The sequence below is a fragment of the Labeo rohita genome, chromosome 23 (assembly GCF_022985175.1).
Source record: "Labeo rohita strain BAU-BD-2019 chromosome 23, IGBB_LRoh.1.0, whole genome shotgun sequence".
NCBI classification, from domain to species: domain Eukaryota; kingdom Metazoa; phylum Chordata; class Actinopteri; order Cypriniformes; family Cyprinidae; genus Labeo; species Labeo rohita.
This window is the reverse complement of record NC_066891.1, coordinates 12,001,707-12,019,792: the sequence shown is the minus strand read 5'-3', so window position 1 is coordinate 12,019,792 and position 18,086 is coordinate 12,001,707. Positions and strand designations below refer to the sequence as shown.

The following is an 18,086-nucleotide window of genomic DNA, read 5'->3' as shown; positions in this document are numbered from 1 at the left end:
ATTCCCAGCTTACCTGTGGGATCATCCTCGCCTTCGGCTTCGGTCTCAGCTTCCACCTCCACCTCACGTGTGATGGTGCTGACGATGCGCAGCTCAGGGAAGAGCGTGACGCCCTCCGTGCTCTCGAATTCAGCTGCTCCGCGGGCAAAATGGTCTATTCCACTGAGGCTGATCTTTGGCTCCTCTGGCTGGAGAACCATCACGTAGCCTTCAGAGTCAGGCACGGAGATGCACGTCTCCTCATTGAAGCATCTAAAGAATTGCAAAAGAGATCATTTTTTGGGCCAATAATATTTCAAAGTGGGTGGGGCTTGCTAGCCTAATGCAGATTAACTGTAATGATGGAAACTAACTTGACTGTGGTGGACACACGCAGATGGCGGATTCCTGGGGTGGGGAACTGCCGCGAGTTTAGGTAGGAGATGTGCTGCATGACCTTCTCAAAGCTCTCAATGTCATCTCCCTCCAGACTCAGAGAGGACTGGTTGGGGTTAAACTCCACCTAGAGAGAGACAGAGAAACGTATATCCATTTGGTTAACCTTGGAAACACAAATGTGGCCCTGGAAGTAGCACGGGGATATTTGTAGTAATAGCCAGCAATACATTGTATGGGTCAAAACTATACATTTTTCTATTATGCCAAAAATCATAAGGCATTAAGTAAAAATCATTTAGTAAATTTCCTGCCGTAAATATATCAAAACTTAATTTTTGATTAGTAATATGCATTGCTAAGAACTTTCTTTGGGCAACTTTAAAAGTGATTTTCTCAGTATTTTGTTTGTTTTTGCCTAAAAGAATGAAAGCAGTGTTCTTCAACATTCACATGCACTCACTTTCACAGCAGAGGCTACTTCCTCTGGAAGCTGCACGTCAAGACCTTCCTTGCAGGTGTAGAGGCAGTCGATAACTTTCTTGTTCTCCAGTTTGCCGGAGCGGATCATGAGTCCAGCTAGGTTGCCCCGGAAGTACTGAGTCATGCGGGCGCTGCCACCTACACAAACCCGGAGCGGGACAGAGCCTGTTAGATACCGAATGTACGCTCTGCTGTGCTCAAGCATGCTCAGTGTGCACAGGCCGTGTGACTGATGCTCATGCATGTTAAGTGTTCAGTGCTGGTGCCACCCGGTGCGTCACACAGGATGATGGATGACCTGATTTAGGCCTGTAGCCTCATGCAACTTTTGGTGGGGGAAAAAAGGCAAATGAATGGGAATGAACACAAAGTGGCACATAAGAAAATGAGGCAACATGAATCTACACATATTTGTATATTTCTAAATGGTTTGGTGAGGATAATGCTGTGTGTTTTTGAACTTGTTATCAACATTTAAGGAATAGATAACCCAAAAAGGAAAATCTGTTCATTATTTGCATAATTTCAAATCAAATGTGCTTATTATTTCATAAAACATACAAGTAGAGATTTTTGAAGAACCTTACGCTGCTCCTTGTATAGAATGACTGTTAACAGAGACCACATCTGTAAAGCTCCAAAAAGACATAAAAACTAACCAAAAAGCAACATAAATGCAGTCTGAAAAGTGCATTTTCCAAAGCCCAGAGTCTGTAAGATTTGTTAATGTTTTTGAAAGATTGATCTACATTTATCAGATCGAAAATACTACAAATATTGCTAGGAATTAAAATATCTGTTTTCTATTTTAAATATGTATTAAAATAGAAAAAAGTACCTTTACACTACTTTTCAAAAGTTCAGTTGGTAAGATTTTTTGATGTTTTTGAAAGATTTATCTGCATAAAAAAATACAATTATTACTACAATTTAAAATATCCATTTTCTATTTTAACATATTTTAAATATATATTAAAATAGAAAACAGTACATTTACACATTTCAAAAGTTCAAAGTCTGTAAGATTTTTTTTATGTTTTTGAAACATTTATCTACATTTATTAGATCAAAAATACTACAAATATTGCTACAATTTAAAATATCTGTTTTCTGTTTTAGTATATTTTAAATATATATTAAAATAGAAAGAAGTACCTGTACACTGCCTTTCAAAAATTCAGTTGGTAAGATTTCTCAATGTTTTTGAAAGATTTATCTACATTTATTAGATTTATCAATTTAAAATATCTGTTTTCTATTTTAATACATTACAGACAGTTTAATACAAATATATATTTAACTAGAAAACAGTACATTTACACTACATTTTAAAAGTTCAGTGTCTGTAAGATTTTTTATGTTTTCAAAAGATATATCCACATTTATAAGCTCAAAAATACAAGAAAAATATAATATAATATTTTTTTCTAATTTATTATATTTTAAATATATGTATATTAAAATAGAAACACTACCCTTTAAAAGTTCAGAGTCAGTAAGTTTTCTGAATGTTTTTAAAAGATTTATTTACATTTATTAGATACAAAATACTAAAAATAATACTACAATTTAAAATATCTGTTCTCTGTTTTAATATATTTTAAATGTAATCTATTCCTTTGATGGCAAAGCTGAATTTTGTTACATGTTCTATCAAATTCTCTCTCTCTCTCTCTCTCTATATATATACAAAATATATACATATACATAAATTAAATATACTTTTTGTAACACTATAAATGTCTTTGCTGTCATTTTGGATCAATTTCATGCGTCTTTGCTTAATAAATGTTTTATTTTAATAAAACACATTAATTATTTATTTTGTTTATAATTTATTAAATAACAAATGCATTAAGAAAAAAAATATTTTAATATAACTTTATAATTTGAAAAATCCACCTTTTTTAAATTGGACAAATGGGTCATATGGCCTATTTTTACGGTGTTTTGGCTTTGACAGATGTAGTTGTATGGAAAAGCACTGTGTAAAAAATGTTACATACATTCAAAACAATATTTTAAAAACACTTTTCATTTTTGGGTGAACAGTCCCTTTAAGATGAAAATGAAAGCATAGTACTGTATGTTTCTAGCAGCATCTAATGTCCTCTATAGTACGACTGCGTCTGAAGGACACAGAGAGATGCGGGAATGGTCAGAATGACCTCAGTAGTAATGTGACACTGAGTGATGCTGTAAAGCTGCTCTCGGAGGCAGCAAGGTCACAGAGTAAGAAATGAGACACTGTCTGACTGCTGCACTTATAGCACTGGCATAAATAATCCTGCAAACCACAGCAAGGAATGCAGCCAAACCCTCTGATTTATCATAAAAACATGCAGATCCCTAAGGTCAGTTGGAGTTGTTTTGCTTGTAATATACTGTCTGCTGTGTACTTCACCAGATCTGGAAGCAAACTGAAATTAGATGGAGCTGGACTGATGAATTAAGAAAACGGAATGAAGAACAAGACAGGCAGGGTTTATGACATGGCGTCTCTCGACTTAATCGCATCATGCTACAAATGTTATGCCGTTGCAGACTGAAGCTGTGCATGAACGGTCCTCCTGCAGCCGAATCTCACACTGCAGAAGAACCGCACATGCGCAGGGCGTTAATAGACGTGCGTTTTGACATATTGGGGTAATCAGGAAAGACAAGGGCAACCTGTCAAAGGCTCTGAGAGAGTCTCAGTATCATTGTCATGTCCTGAGAGGTCTGTGGAGGTAAGACAGAAAAGCAGGGAAAGACCAGGACTCAATATACATAGTTAAGGGAAAGAAAGTCACTTGATACATGTTGTCATGCATTAAAGACGCCAAGAAATACAGTATTTCAAATTTTAATTCTAAATATTGTATACACAACCAGTCAGATTTTTTGAACAGTAAGATTTTTAATGTTTTTTAAAGTCGTCTCTTCTGCTCACCAAGCCTGCATTTATTTGATCCAAAGTACAGCAAAAACAGTACAAATTCTAAATATTTTTACTATTTAAAATAACTGTTTTCTATTTAAATATATTTTAAAAAGTAATTTATTCCTGTGTTCTAAATTTTCAGCATCATTACTCAAGTCTTCAGTGTCAGATGATATGATCCAAAACGCTTTTGTAACATTATACACTATACCATTCAAAAGCTTGGAGTCAGTATTTATTTATTTTTTGGTAATTAAATTAAAGAAATTAATGCTTTTATTTAGCGCAGATGCTTTAAATTAATCAGAAGTGATGATAAAGACATTTATAATGTTACAAATGATTTCTATTTCAGATAAAAGCTGTTCTTCTGAACTTTCTATTCATCAAGGAAACCTGAAAAATTTTACTCAGCTGTTTTCAACATCATAATAAATGTTTTTTCGAGCCGCAAATCTTATTTTGGTAAAGGATCATGTGACTGGAGTACAGATGCTAAAAATTCAGAAATCACAAGAATTAATGACATTTTAAAATATATTCAAATAAAAAGCAGTTATTTTAAATAGTAAAAAATATTTCAAAAATGACTGTTTCTTCTGTACTTTGGATCAAATAAATGCAGGTTTGGTGAGCAAGAGAGACTTCTTTAAAAAACATGAAAAATCTTACTGTTCAAAAACTTATGACTGCTAGTGTGTAAGTGTTTAATTCAAGTAATTAAATGTCCTGTATTTAAAAAATATTGAATACAGCTAACAATTCTTAATATTAGTTATTAATAACGTTGGGGAAAGTTACTTTTAAAAGTAATGCATTACAATATTGTGTTACTACATAAAAAAAGTAACTAATTGCATTACTTAGTTACGTTTTATGGAAAGTAATGCATTATGTTACTTTTGCATTACTTTTTGTCACCTGAGCTAGGTTTGCTTATTAATTTTTTATACCAAAAAAACAAAATTTATATTTTTAAGCAACTGTAAAGGCCATTTAAGACCATAAGTGAAATTAATAACCCTCAGGCTGAAGGAAGTGCCTCTGCACCTGTTTTATTTATATTATATTGATTTTTTTTTATTTAATTTTATATATATATATATATATATATATATATATATATATATATATATATATATATATATATATATATATATTTTTTTTTTTTTTTTTTTTTTTTTTTTTTTGTTACTTAAAGTAATCTGATTATTTAACTCGTATTACTTGTAATGCATTACCCCCAACACCGGTTGTTAATAATAATTACAATAATAATAGTAAATATAATAGTAAAAATCCCTACAAAAATGATAGGGTTTCAGTTCTTCACACTTAATAATAACCCTAAATAAAAACCCTAAATAATAATAATAATGAAATAGTATTCTTTTTTTTTTTACACTTTTACACTTTTAAAAAGTACACTAGTAAAAAAAAATGACATGGAATAAAAGCCACAAAATGTCTGTAAAATCATCTAATTAATGACATCTGGCAAAAACAAATTCTTATTTCATCTATGACTGGGGTTATTAAACTCTCTCTCTACAAATTGCAAAGACAAACTACTTACTAATATAGAGCATGCATATATTTCAGCTGCAGCTGGCGACAAAGAGGTTTCAAGTCTAAACCTGAGGTTGCATCATTGTGTGTGCGAAGAATCAATAGATCATTAGCGAGAGTACCTTGCCAGCAGGCGCCGATGGTGAGCTGGGTTTCGATCTTGGAGGCATGCAGAGGGTAATCCTCCGTGACCAGGAAGGGCTCAAAGGTGGCACCATCCACAAACAAAGTCACTGCTGGGAACTCAATGTTCAACACATAGTGATGCCATTCTTTGTCACACACCTGGGAGAGGAGATACTAGATCAGGGCCTCGGTTTAACTGTAGACTGCTTCAGCTACAGCATACAGATTTGCATTTAGAGGACAAAATGTACCTTCCTAAATGGACAGTTAGGTTTGCTTAAAGGAGAAGTCCACTTCCAGAACAACAATTTATAAATAATTAACTCACCCCCTTGTCATCGAAAATGTTCATGTCTTTCTGTCTTCAGTCGTAAAGAAATTATGTTTTTTGAGGGAAACATTAAGATTTTTCTCCATATAATGGACTTCATTGGTGCCCTGATTTTGAACTTCCAAAATGTAGTTCAAATGCAGCTTCAAAGGGCTCTAAACAATCCCAGCCGAGGAAGAAGGGTCTAATCTAGCAAACGATCTGTAATTTTGTTTCGGAAAAAGAAAATTTGTATACTTTTTAAGCACAAAAGCTCGTGTAGCACAGGCTCTGGGATGCGCGTCCACGATGCTACGAATTAGTGATCAACAAATCTCATTTTGAACGTATCTTTAATGTGACTCAAGAAAAACGAGTCATCTCGGGGATTCTTTCAGTCGCGCACGCGCAACATCCTATTAGGTTCTGTACTGGAATTAGCTCACCTGTTTCGAGTCTTTGGGTTTTTCGAGTTGTTCATCTTATGGGGCTGTCATGTGAAGAACAAACGACTCAAACCCGAAAACTTGTCAGATAGTGAGGTGAGCTAGTCATAGACTAAACACCCAGGTAAACAATGAATTAATCTTTTCTGTTTCTTATAGCATTATAGTTTTGTCTTGTTTGTAGTGTGATCAACATTTGTGTAAGCAGTAGATGTGTTAGGGAAGTAACACGTAACATTTTAATTATATTTTGCTAAAATGAACGAAATGACTCGAAAAAAAAGATTTGTTCATTTTGCTGAACGAGACTCAAAGGTCCGAGTCGGTAAAATGATCCGAACTTCCCATCACTACTACAAATCACGTCTAAGCTCATTATCTGTGTACTCCAGCTCAAAAAGGTAGAGTATGGTGAAAAAACTCCATCCTATTTTCTCCTACAACTTCAGAATCGTCCGACAACATCGTACCTTTTTGTCTGTAAACAGTGTTTGACTTACTTGCACTGTCTTAGTCTTTGCGCGTTCGCTTTGTAAACACTTTGCCTGTAGTTCCGTTGTGACTTTCGACGTGATTCAATAGTACATAGCGTCGTAGACGCGCATCCCAGAGCCTGTGCTACACGAGTTTTGTGCTTGAAAAGTATACACATTTTCATTTTCCGAAAAAATGACGATCGTTTCGCTAGATAAGACCCTTCTTCCTCGGCTGAGCCCTTTGAAGCTCTATTTAAACTGCATTTTGGAATTTCAAAATCGGGGCACCAACAAAGTCTATTATATAGAGAAAAATCCTGAAATGCTTTCCTCAAAAACCATAATTTCTTCACAACTGAAGACAGAAAGACATGAACATCCTGGATGGCAAGGGGGTGAGTACATCACTTGTGAATTGTTGTTCTGGAAGTGGAGCTCTCCTTTAAATCAGGTATTTTAATGTTTCTTCTCTTTTTATTGTAATGTTTCATGTATAAAAACACTATTACTGGGTTAGAAAGGTAGAAAGTGTAATATGGACTATATGAATAGAGAATGTTGTGGAGCACAGCTTTAAGTATGTTTACACCCTAATTCAACACATGAGGTGGCCTATTTATTGCTACCAAGCTAAACATAGCGTTTTGTAACACAAGGGCGTCTTTGAAAACTGAGTTTTTCTAAAGGGTCTTAAGTTGACTCACTTGATCGAGTTTCCAGTGGAATTCAGCTGGTTTGTAGTTCTCCGATTCGGTAGGTTCCTGACGCAGCAGCAGCACAAGACGACAGTTGTGTACGTACAGGGAATAGTGGTGCCTGTTCATCTCTGCAGGAGACACAATAAACAGGAATTATTTGTGTCTATGGTAATTCATGTTAATACACTTGTTTATTATATGGCAGATTGCATGTTAAAAATCTGTGGTGTTTTCACGGTCAAATGTGGCTAAATAGATTTAATATGCACTGTGCTGTGCTGTACACTTCGCAGTATGCATGGATTGCTACAGCCGCACTCTCCTAGAAAACAATGAGCAATTTCTCATAAACGGGGGAATATCTGTGATGTAACCGGCCTTACATAAGGGCCAGCTGATGAGCTTTTTCTAGCGATGGGAATTTCGCTTCAATGACCAGAGAGTGAGATCATAGTATGAGATTTCTAACCCACAGAACTACTATAAGCAACCGTTTCATAATCTTCAAAAATGTCATGAGATGCTTCTCTAGTGAAAATTTTACAGCAATGCTAATTATATTGTTGTTTTCAAATGTTTTTTTTTTAAGTTGCTGCATTTAATTTCTTTTAAAGAAAAGAAAACAATACATCAATGGCTGAGAAATAAAAAAAATAAAATAAAAATAAAATAAAATAATAAAAATACAATTGAATAACATATAAAACAAAATTACTGAGAGATTAAAATAAAATATCAAAATAAAATAAAATTACCATCACATTTGAACAATTTAAAGCACCCTTGCTAAAAGACATATTCTTTTAGAATTATTATTATTATTATTAAAATGAAATAAAATAAAAATAGTCAAATTTGAACAATTCATAAGTCATCTTTATGGAATTTTTTTGGAATGCCACACATAAAATGGCCGAGAGAATAAAATAAAATTAAATTAAATTAAATTAAAATTCAATTTAAATATTTCCTAAAAAAATTACTGACCCCACACTTTTGAACACTGTTGTATATTTATGTGTATATATTTATATAAAACCAACAAAAAAAATTGATTATTGAAGTGTTTATATTTTGTAATACTCTATAAAATACCTGATAGACTAAACTAAACTAAAATACAACAATAATAGAAATAAAATAACAGATTTAAAAATAATAAGCTGTGATAAAACAGTGCAGTCAAGTGCATCACTTCATCCATTATAATGTCATATTAAATAAATGTGTTAACAGTGTTAATAACACATTAAATTAATTGCATGAACTAACATGATTATTTTGACAGCCCTACTGAAGTAAAAAGACGAAGAGGAAACAGAAACATTTAAGCTATCATCATCCTATCAGTCATGTCAGTGTTTTTTTGTTTGTGAATGTCATTACTGGTCTTGTCAGAGTTGCAGAGTATGGTCTCTTTCTCCCTGCCACCAGGTCCGTGCCTCATCCACACTGAGATGGTGAAGGGCTCTTTCAGGGTGGTGCTCACCACACCCTCAGGGACCTTGATGGCCTGGGTGCCGTTGAACTCAAACACCTGGTCGCTGTCGTGCCCGTTGTCAGTGGGCAAGCCAACGGTCCAGTTGGCAGAGTTGCTGGGAGCAGGCAACAGCTCCACAGTGCCAGCGCTGGCACCTGGATGGGCACACAAACACTTATTCATCTCAAAATATTGGTTGCATTATGGTTCAGCATGTGCCTGCGGGATTATGCAGGTAATACGATTATGTTAATGAGTCAAAAATAGTTTACACTCGAGTTGCTTAATGTAATAAGCACATTTAATGATATTGATGTTAATGTAACTCTATTATAATAAGGACGCTGGGACTCACCGCACAGCTTGTGCAGGGATTTTTCAGAGTACGTGTCGCGATCACAGCCCTTGCCAATGTGATTGGTCTCCAGCATAATGCTGGCCTGAATGGAGGTGATTGGCTCCTCGCAGGTCTCCAGGTGCATGCTGGGGAACAGGGCTAGACTGCCTGTACCAGGCTCATATTCAATCCGTTTATTAAATCCTATAAACAATAGAGAGAAAATGTGTCATCCAAAAAACACACTCACAAAGAGTATTCACTAATATTAGTTAACATGAACTAACAATGAAAAACACCTGAAATTATAATTTTTTACATACACTACCATTCAAAAGTTTGGGTTTGTCATGATTTTGAAAGAAAGTATTATTGTGAAATATTATTATATTTTAAAATAGCTGCTTTCTATGATACCAAAGTTAATCTTTAGTGACACAATACTATAGAAATCATTCTAATATGTCGATTTGCTGCTTAAGAAATATTGATGATAAAGAAGAAATGTTGACATATGTGACCCTGGACCACAAAACTAGTCATAGGGTCAATTTGTGAACAAATAAGCTTTCCATTGATGCATGTTAGGATAGGACAATATTTGTCCAAGATACAACTATTTGGAAATCTGGAATCTGAGGGTGCCAAAAAATGAAATATTGAGACAATCACCTTTGTTGTCCAAATGAAGTTCTTAGCAATGAATACTATTAGTCAAAAATTAAGTTGATATATTTACAGTAGGAAATTTGCAAAATGTCTTTATGGAACATGATCTTTACTTAATATCCTAGTGATATTTGGCAATAAAAGAAGTTTGGTAAATCGAAAAAAAATCAAGAAAAATCTATAATTTTGACCCAGACAATGTATTGTTGGCTATTGCAACAATAGCCAACAATAGCCTACCATTTACAGTGACCTGTTTCGTTGCATGTCTCTTTAAATGCTAATGAGCTACTGCTAACTCCACCTCCTCTCTTCCAATTTTTATTGTGTATTCTGTGGCGCAGTGTCTCTGACGTTGGGAGAAAATGAAGACTCTTATGTTCACTTTTACATCCACATACAAAACACCTGCATTGCTCATGAGACATTGTCATTACAGCTGCCTGAGCATGGAGAAAATGGCAGAGTGTGTAACTGGCTAGGGGCGGGAATATGCTAATATGGGAAAGTCTGTCAGCGATCGTGGGCGGAGCCTGAGCAGTATGACATCATACTGCTCAGAAAATCAAAACGGCTTGATAATTAAGGCTAAGGGTGGGAATATGCTAATATGGGACAGTCTGTCAGCAGCTGTGGGCGGAGCCTGAGCAGTATGACATCATACTGCTCAGAAAATCAAAACGGCTTGATAATTAAGGCTAAGGGCGGGAATATGCTAATATGGGACAGTCTGTCAGCAGCTGTGGGCGGAGCCTGAGCAGTATGACATCATACTGCTCAGAAAATCAAAACGGCTTGATAATTAAGGCTAAGGGTGGGAATATGCTAATATGGGACAGTCTGTCAGCAGCTGTGGGCGGAGCCTGAGCAGTATGATGTCATACTGCTCCGAAAATCAAAACGGCTTGATAATTGAGACGGTTTAGTTTTTGTGGGAATTAAAAAAAAGGAGTGAATAGATTTTTGTCATTGTAGGGTGGTTGTGTTCACACACTGCTAAGACACATTTATATGCAAACACCATGTAAAAGTGAATTGTGCATCTGACGTCCCCTTTAAACAGTTAAGTCCATGTACACAAACAAAATAGCTGAGCTCTCCAGCTTTAAACAACAAAATAATACAGCTGTGTTTGTTTGACTGTATGAGGGGACAAAAGATCCAGAGGTCTTTGATACCTTGCCAGCTTGGTTTGCAGGTGGGCTTGATGTTGATTTTCACAAGAACGTCCTCAGATGCACGGTTTTTACCGCAGTCATATGCGGTCACAGTGAGTTTGTACATGCGCTCCTTGCTGTAGTTCAGCTTCTCTGTGTTCTTGATGTTGCCTGTTCATAAGCAGAATTGACAAGCAATGACCTCACACGGTAGGTAAGCCAAATCGAAATGATCATCCTTAAATTCAGACCACAACTCAAGGTGACAGATTGCTAACGTCGATGTTAGGTACGCTTTGGATCCTAAAATGGCTGCTTGTTTCCACAAATCAATTTTTATAGGCACATGAATAACAATGACCTAGAAGTCAATATCACTCTGAGGGATATAACTTGGAGTTCTGGCAGGAGATCTGGACTGGTGGCACTTACCATCCTTGTCAATCGTAAAGGGGACATCGGGGGTGACAATCTCATAGCTGCAGATCTGACTAAACTGGAAAGAGCAGTCAGCGTCCACGGCCTCCACCTTCAGGATGCTGTCATACTTTTTGCCCTCGATCACTGTGGCTTTGTAGGACTTCTCTTTGAACACCGGTGAATACTCGTTCACGTCATTCACTTGGATGTGGACGGTAGCCCTGGGCAACATCAAAGCGTAATTAATAAACTGGAATCGGACAAGTGGGAATAAGCAAGCCAGTGACGCAAGTCTTGTTTGTTAACAGATGGATGATTCATTTAAGCATGATCTGATGGGGCACAGTCATTGACAGGACCCTCTAGTGTTCTAATATCTAGTTATGTGTCATAAGAATTGAATGTTTCAAATGGGTTATGGCTTCTGAATGGTACAAAAAAAAATAGATATAAAAATAAGCATACCTAGAACTGATAAAAAAGATATTTAACAACAAGGGTAAAAGGGAAAATACATATGCGTCCGTTTACTAAATTATTTAATTTTTCAGTGCTGAATTTTCTTAATATCAAGAAACAAATAAGAAATTTCATGAAGAAACCGCAAATAGCCCATTGATTTACACTATCGGTCAAATTTACACAATAAAGTATTATTGTGAAATATTTTTACTATTTAAGATAACTCTTTTCTATTTGAATATATTTTCAAATGTAATTTATTCCTTTGATCAAAACTACATTTTCAGCATCATAACTCCTGTGTCACATGATCCTTCAGAAATCATTCTAATATGCTGATTTGGTGTTCAAGAAACATTTTATTATTATTATTATTATTATTATCATCATTATTATAAATATTTAACATTATACACTATACCATTTAAAAGCTTGGAGTATTTTTTTATTTTTTTTTTTTTACAAAAGATTTCCATTTTAAATAAATGCTTCTTCTGAATTTTCTATTCATCAAAGATACTGAAAAATTATACTCAACATAACAATAATAATAATAATAATAATAATAATAATAGTTTTTCTGAGCAGCAAATCAAAATATTAGAATGATTTCTGAAGAATCTTGTGACTGGAGTAATGATGCTAAAAATTCAGCTTTCAAATTACAAGAATAAATTACATTTTAAAATATATTCAAATAGATATCAGTTATTTTAAATATTAAAAATATTTCTTATATTTTTACTGTTTTTGCTGTACTTCAAAAAAACATTAAAAACCTTACTGTTCAAAAACTTTTGACTGTTAGTGTAAATGTGAAATTTTGATGTAGAAAAACTGGAATAGTATTTTGTTGTAAAATGTACTTCAATAATCTTTGTTTTATTTGCAATTTTAAAAAATTAATTTTTTACAGTGCAGTTACTATGTCGAAATAAATTATATAAATAAATGTTCAAAACTCTGGGGTCCGTAAGGTTTTTTAAAAATTATTCTAAAAGTTAAATATGTTAAAATAATGTCATTCAGTAAGGATGCATTAAATTGATCAAAAGTGAAGAAAAGACATTTATAATGTTATAAAAGATTTCTATTTCAAATAAATGCTGCTCTACTTCTATAAGAAAACTGTTTCCACAAAAATGTTATTTTTAACATTGATAATAATATGAAATGTTTTTAGGCACCAAATCAGCATATTAGAATCATTTCTAAAGGATCATGTAACACTGAAGACTGAATTAATGATGCCAAAAATTCAGCTGTGCATCACAGGAATAAATTACATTTTAAAATATATTCAAACAGAAATTTATTTTAAATTAAAATAATATTTTTTTGATCAAATAAATGCAGCCTTGGTGAGCACAAGATACTTCTTTCAAAAACACTTTAAAATCTTACCAACACCACACTTTTAAAAACATTTTGAAACACTTAGAATGCTTAAATGAACCATTCTGGCTACATTTCGGTGTCATTCCCACTAATATTTCCAGCACTTTTTATTTTATCAATGAAAGCTTGCAAACAGGATACACACTTGTGAGATTTCTTCATGTTGCTGCCATCAGGTCCCTCTCCACAGTCGTAGGCCTGGATGGTAAAGGTGTGCTCCTTTTGCAGCTCACAATCCAGTTTATCCTTGGCCCGGATGACACCCTCGCCAGTGGACTTATCCAGCACCACCGCCTCGAACGGCACGTTCTGCCCGTGAATCCTGAAGCCGCAGATCTCCCCTGCAAACGGCACACTTGTGTTTAGTCAAGCCCACCCGTGAGCCGAAGCGCCAGCTGCTGTTCACGAGATAAAAGAAACCCACAACAAAACTAATAACACGCCACACTCAAATAAGAACAGCCAAAGTTGGTTTGGCAGCCAAAGGGATCGAAACACTGAGGGGAGGTGGGAGGTGAAGGCGTCTGTGGAGAAAGCCAGAAGCACTGTGGGATGGGGGTGAGTATTCGGGAAGTGGAAGGGAGAGTTAAAAGGGGGATACTGAGTGTCTGGTCCAAGCCATTTAATCACATTGCATCCAGTCATGCAGTAAGAAACCCAGAATGTGGACAGGCATTTCACAGGAATACTTAATACACAAGGACAGGAAGGAAATGATATGAACCAATGAACAGATATCTGTTATTTTTAATAGCATAACATATTTAAGGAAGTACTTTAGGTGTTTAATGCAGATTTTTGGTTAAAAGTAACACATTTAAACAAGAAAGCAAGGTTAAAATGTTAAAAGTTAACCATGGGGCGATGAGAAGGATTTATGACACAGATCCAGCATCCTATCAGAAGTTCACAAATCAAAGCAAATATACAAACAAACAAGCAAAAAACCCTCATTTGAAGTTTTAAATGCCCTTAAAACTAGATTTTGGTGTGAAGGAAGTCTTCCTGTGCAATGTTGTCTCTCTCAAACCTTTAAAAGAACTGAAAGAATGAAACAATAAAACAAAACAGAGGAGCAGAGGCAGTAAACTTAAAGGCTGGATGAGAGCTGGGGTTAGAAATATCCATTTGCTTGACATCCACATCAACCAGCAGTAGTTGCCATGCCGTGTATTTAAAATTAGTGGAGGAGAGGGTGAACAGGCTCAAACTAGAGATCAAACCACACCACAGACCGGACAGCAGAGAGTTTGCATCATTTAACAATCTCAGCAATGTCACTTTTGAGCGGGAACTAAACTCCGTAGCGTCAGAGTCTTAGACTTAAAATCTGTTGTGCTAACAGTGAACCCCTAAAAGCTACTTTACAAAAAGGAAAACAAACTTCTAAGACGTTCAGATTGACGTTCCCCCCCAGAATCTGGTGTACGCGCATTATTTCCCTTTTTTTTGAGCTGAAGTACTGTTAGGATCTGCAAACTTCAATGGATGTCTCATGCATAGATATTTCTATGTTCTGTTGTCCCCGCATCACACTTGTCATCCAGTAGCTAAATTGTCATTTCCAACGAATTCAAAGGTGAGAGAAAACAGAAAACCAAACTAAAAAAGAAGAACTGGGAAGAGGTTTAAAAAAAAAAAAAAAAAAAAAAGAGCATGACAGGAGTTTCCATGTGAAGTGCCGATTCTTTTGTTTTTTGCGTTAGTGGGTTAATAAAACGGTTACAAGGCAGTAGAAAGAGCCCATCATCACCTTCTTTGGTGAAGGTCACCTCAAAACTCTCTACAAGAAGGGAGAAAAGATAAACCCAGGTCAGTCAGAGAAAGAATGAGATGCACAGAAACACAGAGACAAGAAAGAGAAGACAGATGTCACAAAAGCAGCCGAGGACTCAAAATACCTCATTTGAGTTTTCACGCTGGGTTGGGCGATATTGAATATTTATGATCGCTTTGCTGCGATATAAAATTAAACAACACTGTGAATGTAGAAATGGTTTTAATGTGCTTTTAACTTGGCCATTAAGATTCTCGAAGACCGTGTCACAACCTCTTTATGAGAGCATAGGGACAGATACGACTTCTTGATAATTTACTCACCCCCACTGTCATCCAAGATGTTCATGTCTTTCTCTTTTCAGATGCAAAGAAATTAAACTTTTTGAGGAAAACATTCCAGGATTTTCCTCCATGTAGTGGATTTCAATGGTGGCTAACAGGTTTAAGGTCCAATTTGCAGTTTCAAAGCAGCTTCAAAGGGCTCTACGCAATCCCAGACGAGGAGTAAGGGTCTTGTCTAGTAAAACAATTGGTCATTTTCTTAAAAAAATAAACATTTATATACTTTTTAATCAACGCATGTGTGCATGTGCGTTTTCACACATGGAAAAGTCACGTACAGTTAGTTCTTTATCTGTGTACTTTGGTTTAAAAAGGTACGGTAGGGCAAAAAATCTCATTTTGTCCTCCAACTTCAAAATCGTCCAACATCGTTTTACCTTTTTTTGTAAAAGGTGCTTGACTTTCTTTGCACGTTCGCTTTGTAAACACTGGGTTGGTACTTCCGCTTACGTCACATGTGAGGTCAAGCAAGTGCAAGATGAGCATTTGTGGTTAAAAGGTATAAATTCATATTTTTTGTAGAAAATTATGACTGTTTTGCTAGACAAAAGCCTTATTTCTCAGTTGGGATCTTGTAGAGCCCTTTGTAGTAGGGTTGCATGATATTGGATTTTTGCCGATATCCAGTATGCCAATATTTTTTTTAACTCATTTCAGCCGATAACCGATGCCGATACCGATACATTTCCTTTTGTTTGGAAACAACAGTCTCTACTGTGCAGACATTATAAGCAAATTATTTTTAATTTTAGTTCATTTTTAACAAGAACTTGTTTGTTAGAATTAAATAAACAATAATGAATTTATTTTATAAATGACAGTACATTGAAGCTTTGAAAATAACTATAAAAACTATATATCAATCACTGCATTTTTTTAAATTTATTTATTTATTTTAATTTTTTTAGAATAATGCAGTGGTAATGATATGATAATGACAATGATAACGTCAAGTTACTTTAATGTATTTGCACCAAAAAATGATAAGGATTTTTGCTGATATCATCCAAAACCACACTTTATTTATTTATTTATTTTTCAGGATAATGCAGTGGTAACCTTAACATTTTATTTTAAGATATTAAATTTGTAGATGGTCCAAAGCAAAAAAAAAGTTTTTTATAGCTCATAATTTGTTTAAAAAAAATACTACATTATGCATTAATGAATAAATGTGTATATATAAAATTACTTAATTTACAAGTGTCATGTTTATGATTTTTTTTTTTAATTCATGTAAGCTATAGCTTCTGACCTTTAAAGTAAAACAAACATACTCATAATTTTACAACATCATTTACTGCTTTATTTAATCAGAAACAGTCTAAATGTTATTTGTGTATTTTACTTTCATTTTATTAGAAATAGGCCAACAGCGCCCCTACGGAATTAAAACTTCTTACTGAACAGGCATTAGGCCTGCCCTCCAAAAGTTTGGAAACGCCCTAGAAAAGCGGGGTTTTAGACAAAATTGGCATGAATCCTTTTTAATTTGTGGTAATTTTGCACTGATAAGGGACAACACAAACTACAAAAACATATTTTATTACATAAAAAGTTTATACATAGAAAAAAAATTTAATTTTTGATTCAGCAAAATATCCAACATTAGCAGCTATTACAGCTCTGCATAATCTGGGCCTAAATTCACTGCATTCTAAACTAAATTGGCAATCAATTGGTGAAGCGTTTAAGGTGTGCTGACCCAAAAATCTTTTAAAAACCTGGGCCAAGTTTAAACCAGTAACCAGGCATCACAGCTGGCAAAGGGGCATGTCTGACTTTGACATGTATATATTGCTATTATTATGTAATCAAAATGAAAATTATTATTGCTGGTCTGTAATGATAATGTCAACTTACTTTAATTTATTTGCACCAAAAAATGATAAGGATTTGTGCTGATATCGTCCAAAACCACACTTTGCCAGGGGTGTTTCCAAACTATTGGAGGGCAGTTTACATTTAATGCCATTATCGGACGATTCCGATATCGGTGCAATAATACTGTCCATTCCTAATTTAAATAACTACTTTTTAACCACAAATGCTCGTCTTACACTGTGATGAGCATGTGCGTTTTATGCATTGCGTAATCACGTTTGAAAGGTCACATGCGGTTAGTTCTTCGTCTGTGTACTTTGGTTAAAAAAAAAAGTAGGGTAGGGCAAAAAACTCCATCTCATTCTCCTCCAACTTCAAAATCATGTGACATTGGTTTACTGTTTTTTTTGTAAAGGGCGTTCTTTGCACGTTCACTTTGTAAACACTGGGTTGGTACTTATGTCATGCGTGAGGTTGAGCTAGTGCAAGATGAGGATTTGTGGTTAAAAAGTATATAAATGTGTATTTTTTGAGAAAATGACAGATCATATCACTAGGTAAGACCCTTATTTCTCAGCTGGCATCATGTAGAGCCCTTTGACGCTGCACTGAAACTGCAATTTGGACCCTCAACCCACTGGCCACCATTGAAACCGACTATATGGAGAAAAATCCTGGAATTTTTTTCCTTAAAAACCTTCATTTCTATATCGCCCAGCCCTAGTACAGATCATTTTGATATTTAAATACTCCTTGTATTGCAAATGTGAGACAATCTCACAGATAGTATAATTTGCAGCAATCTGCATCAT

General features: G+C 34.9%; 1 protein-coding gene across 4 annotated transcripts in view; it reads right to left on the bottom strand.

The window, feature by feature from the left end:
• The window catches only part of clstn1 (calsyntenin 1), a 52,466-nt gene that overhangs the window by 10,253 nt on the left and 24,127 nt on the right, over nt 1-18,086 (bottom strand). Inside the window, exons 3-14 of one of the 4 annotated variants that reach the window (XM_051096036.1) lie at nt 15,083-15,112; nt 13,475-13,670; nt 11,482-11,690; nt 11,071-11,220; nt 9,242-9,427; nt 8,793-9,041; nt 7,413-7,534; nt 5,473-5,635; nt 3,529-3,579; nt 839-996; nt 354-502; nt 14-252 (exon numbers count right to left, since the gene is read on the bottom strand). In XM_051096036.1, coding sequence (XP_050951993.1) covers nt 14-252; nt 354-502; nt 839-996; nt 3,529-3,579; nt 5,473-5,635; nt 7,413-7,534; nt 8,793-9,041; nt 9,242-9,427; nt 11,071-11,220; nt 11,482-11,690; nt 13,475-13,670; nt 15,083-15,112 — 1,902 coding nt within the window. The remainder of the gene's footprint in view (nt 1-13; nt 253-353; nt 503-838; nt 997-3,528; nt 3,580-5,472; nt 5,636-7,412; nt 7,535-8,792; nt 9,042-9,241; nt 9,428-11,070; nt 11,221-11,481; nt 11,691-13,474; nt 13,671-15,082; nt 15,113-18,086) is intronic. The other 3 variants (XM_051096039.1, XM_051096037.1, XM_051096040.1) reach the window with 3 other exon arrangements.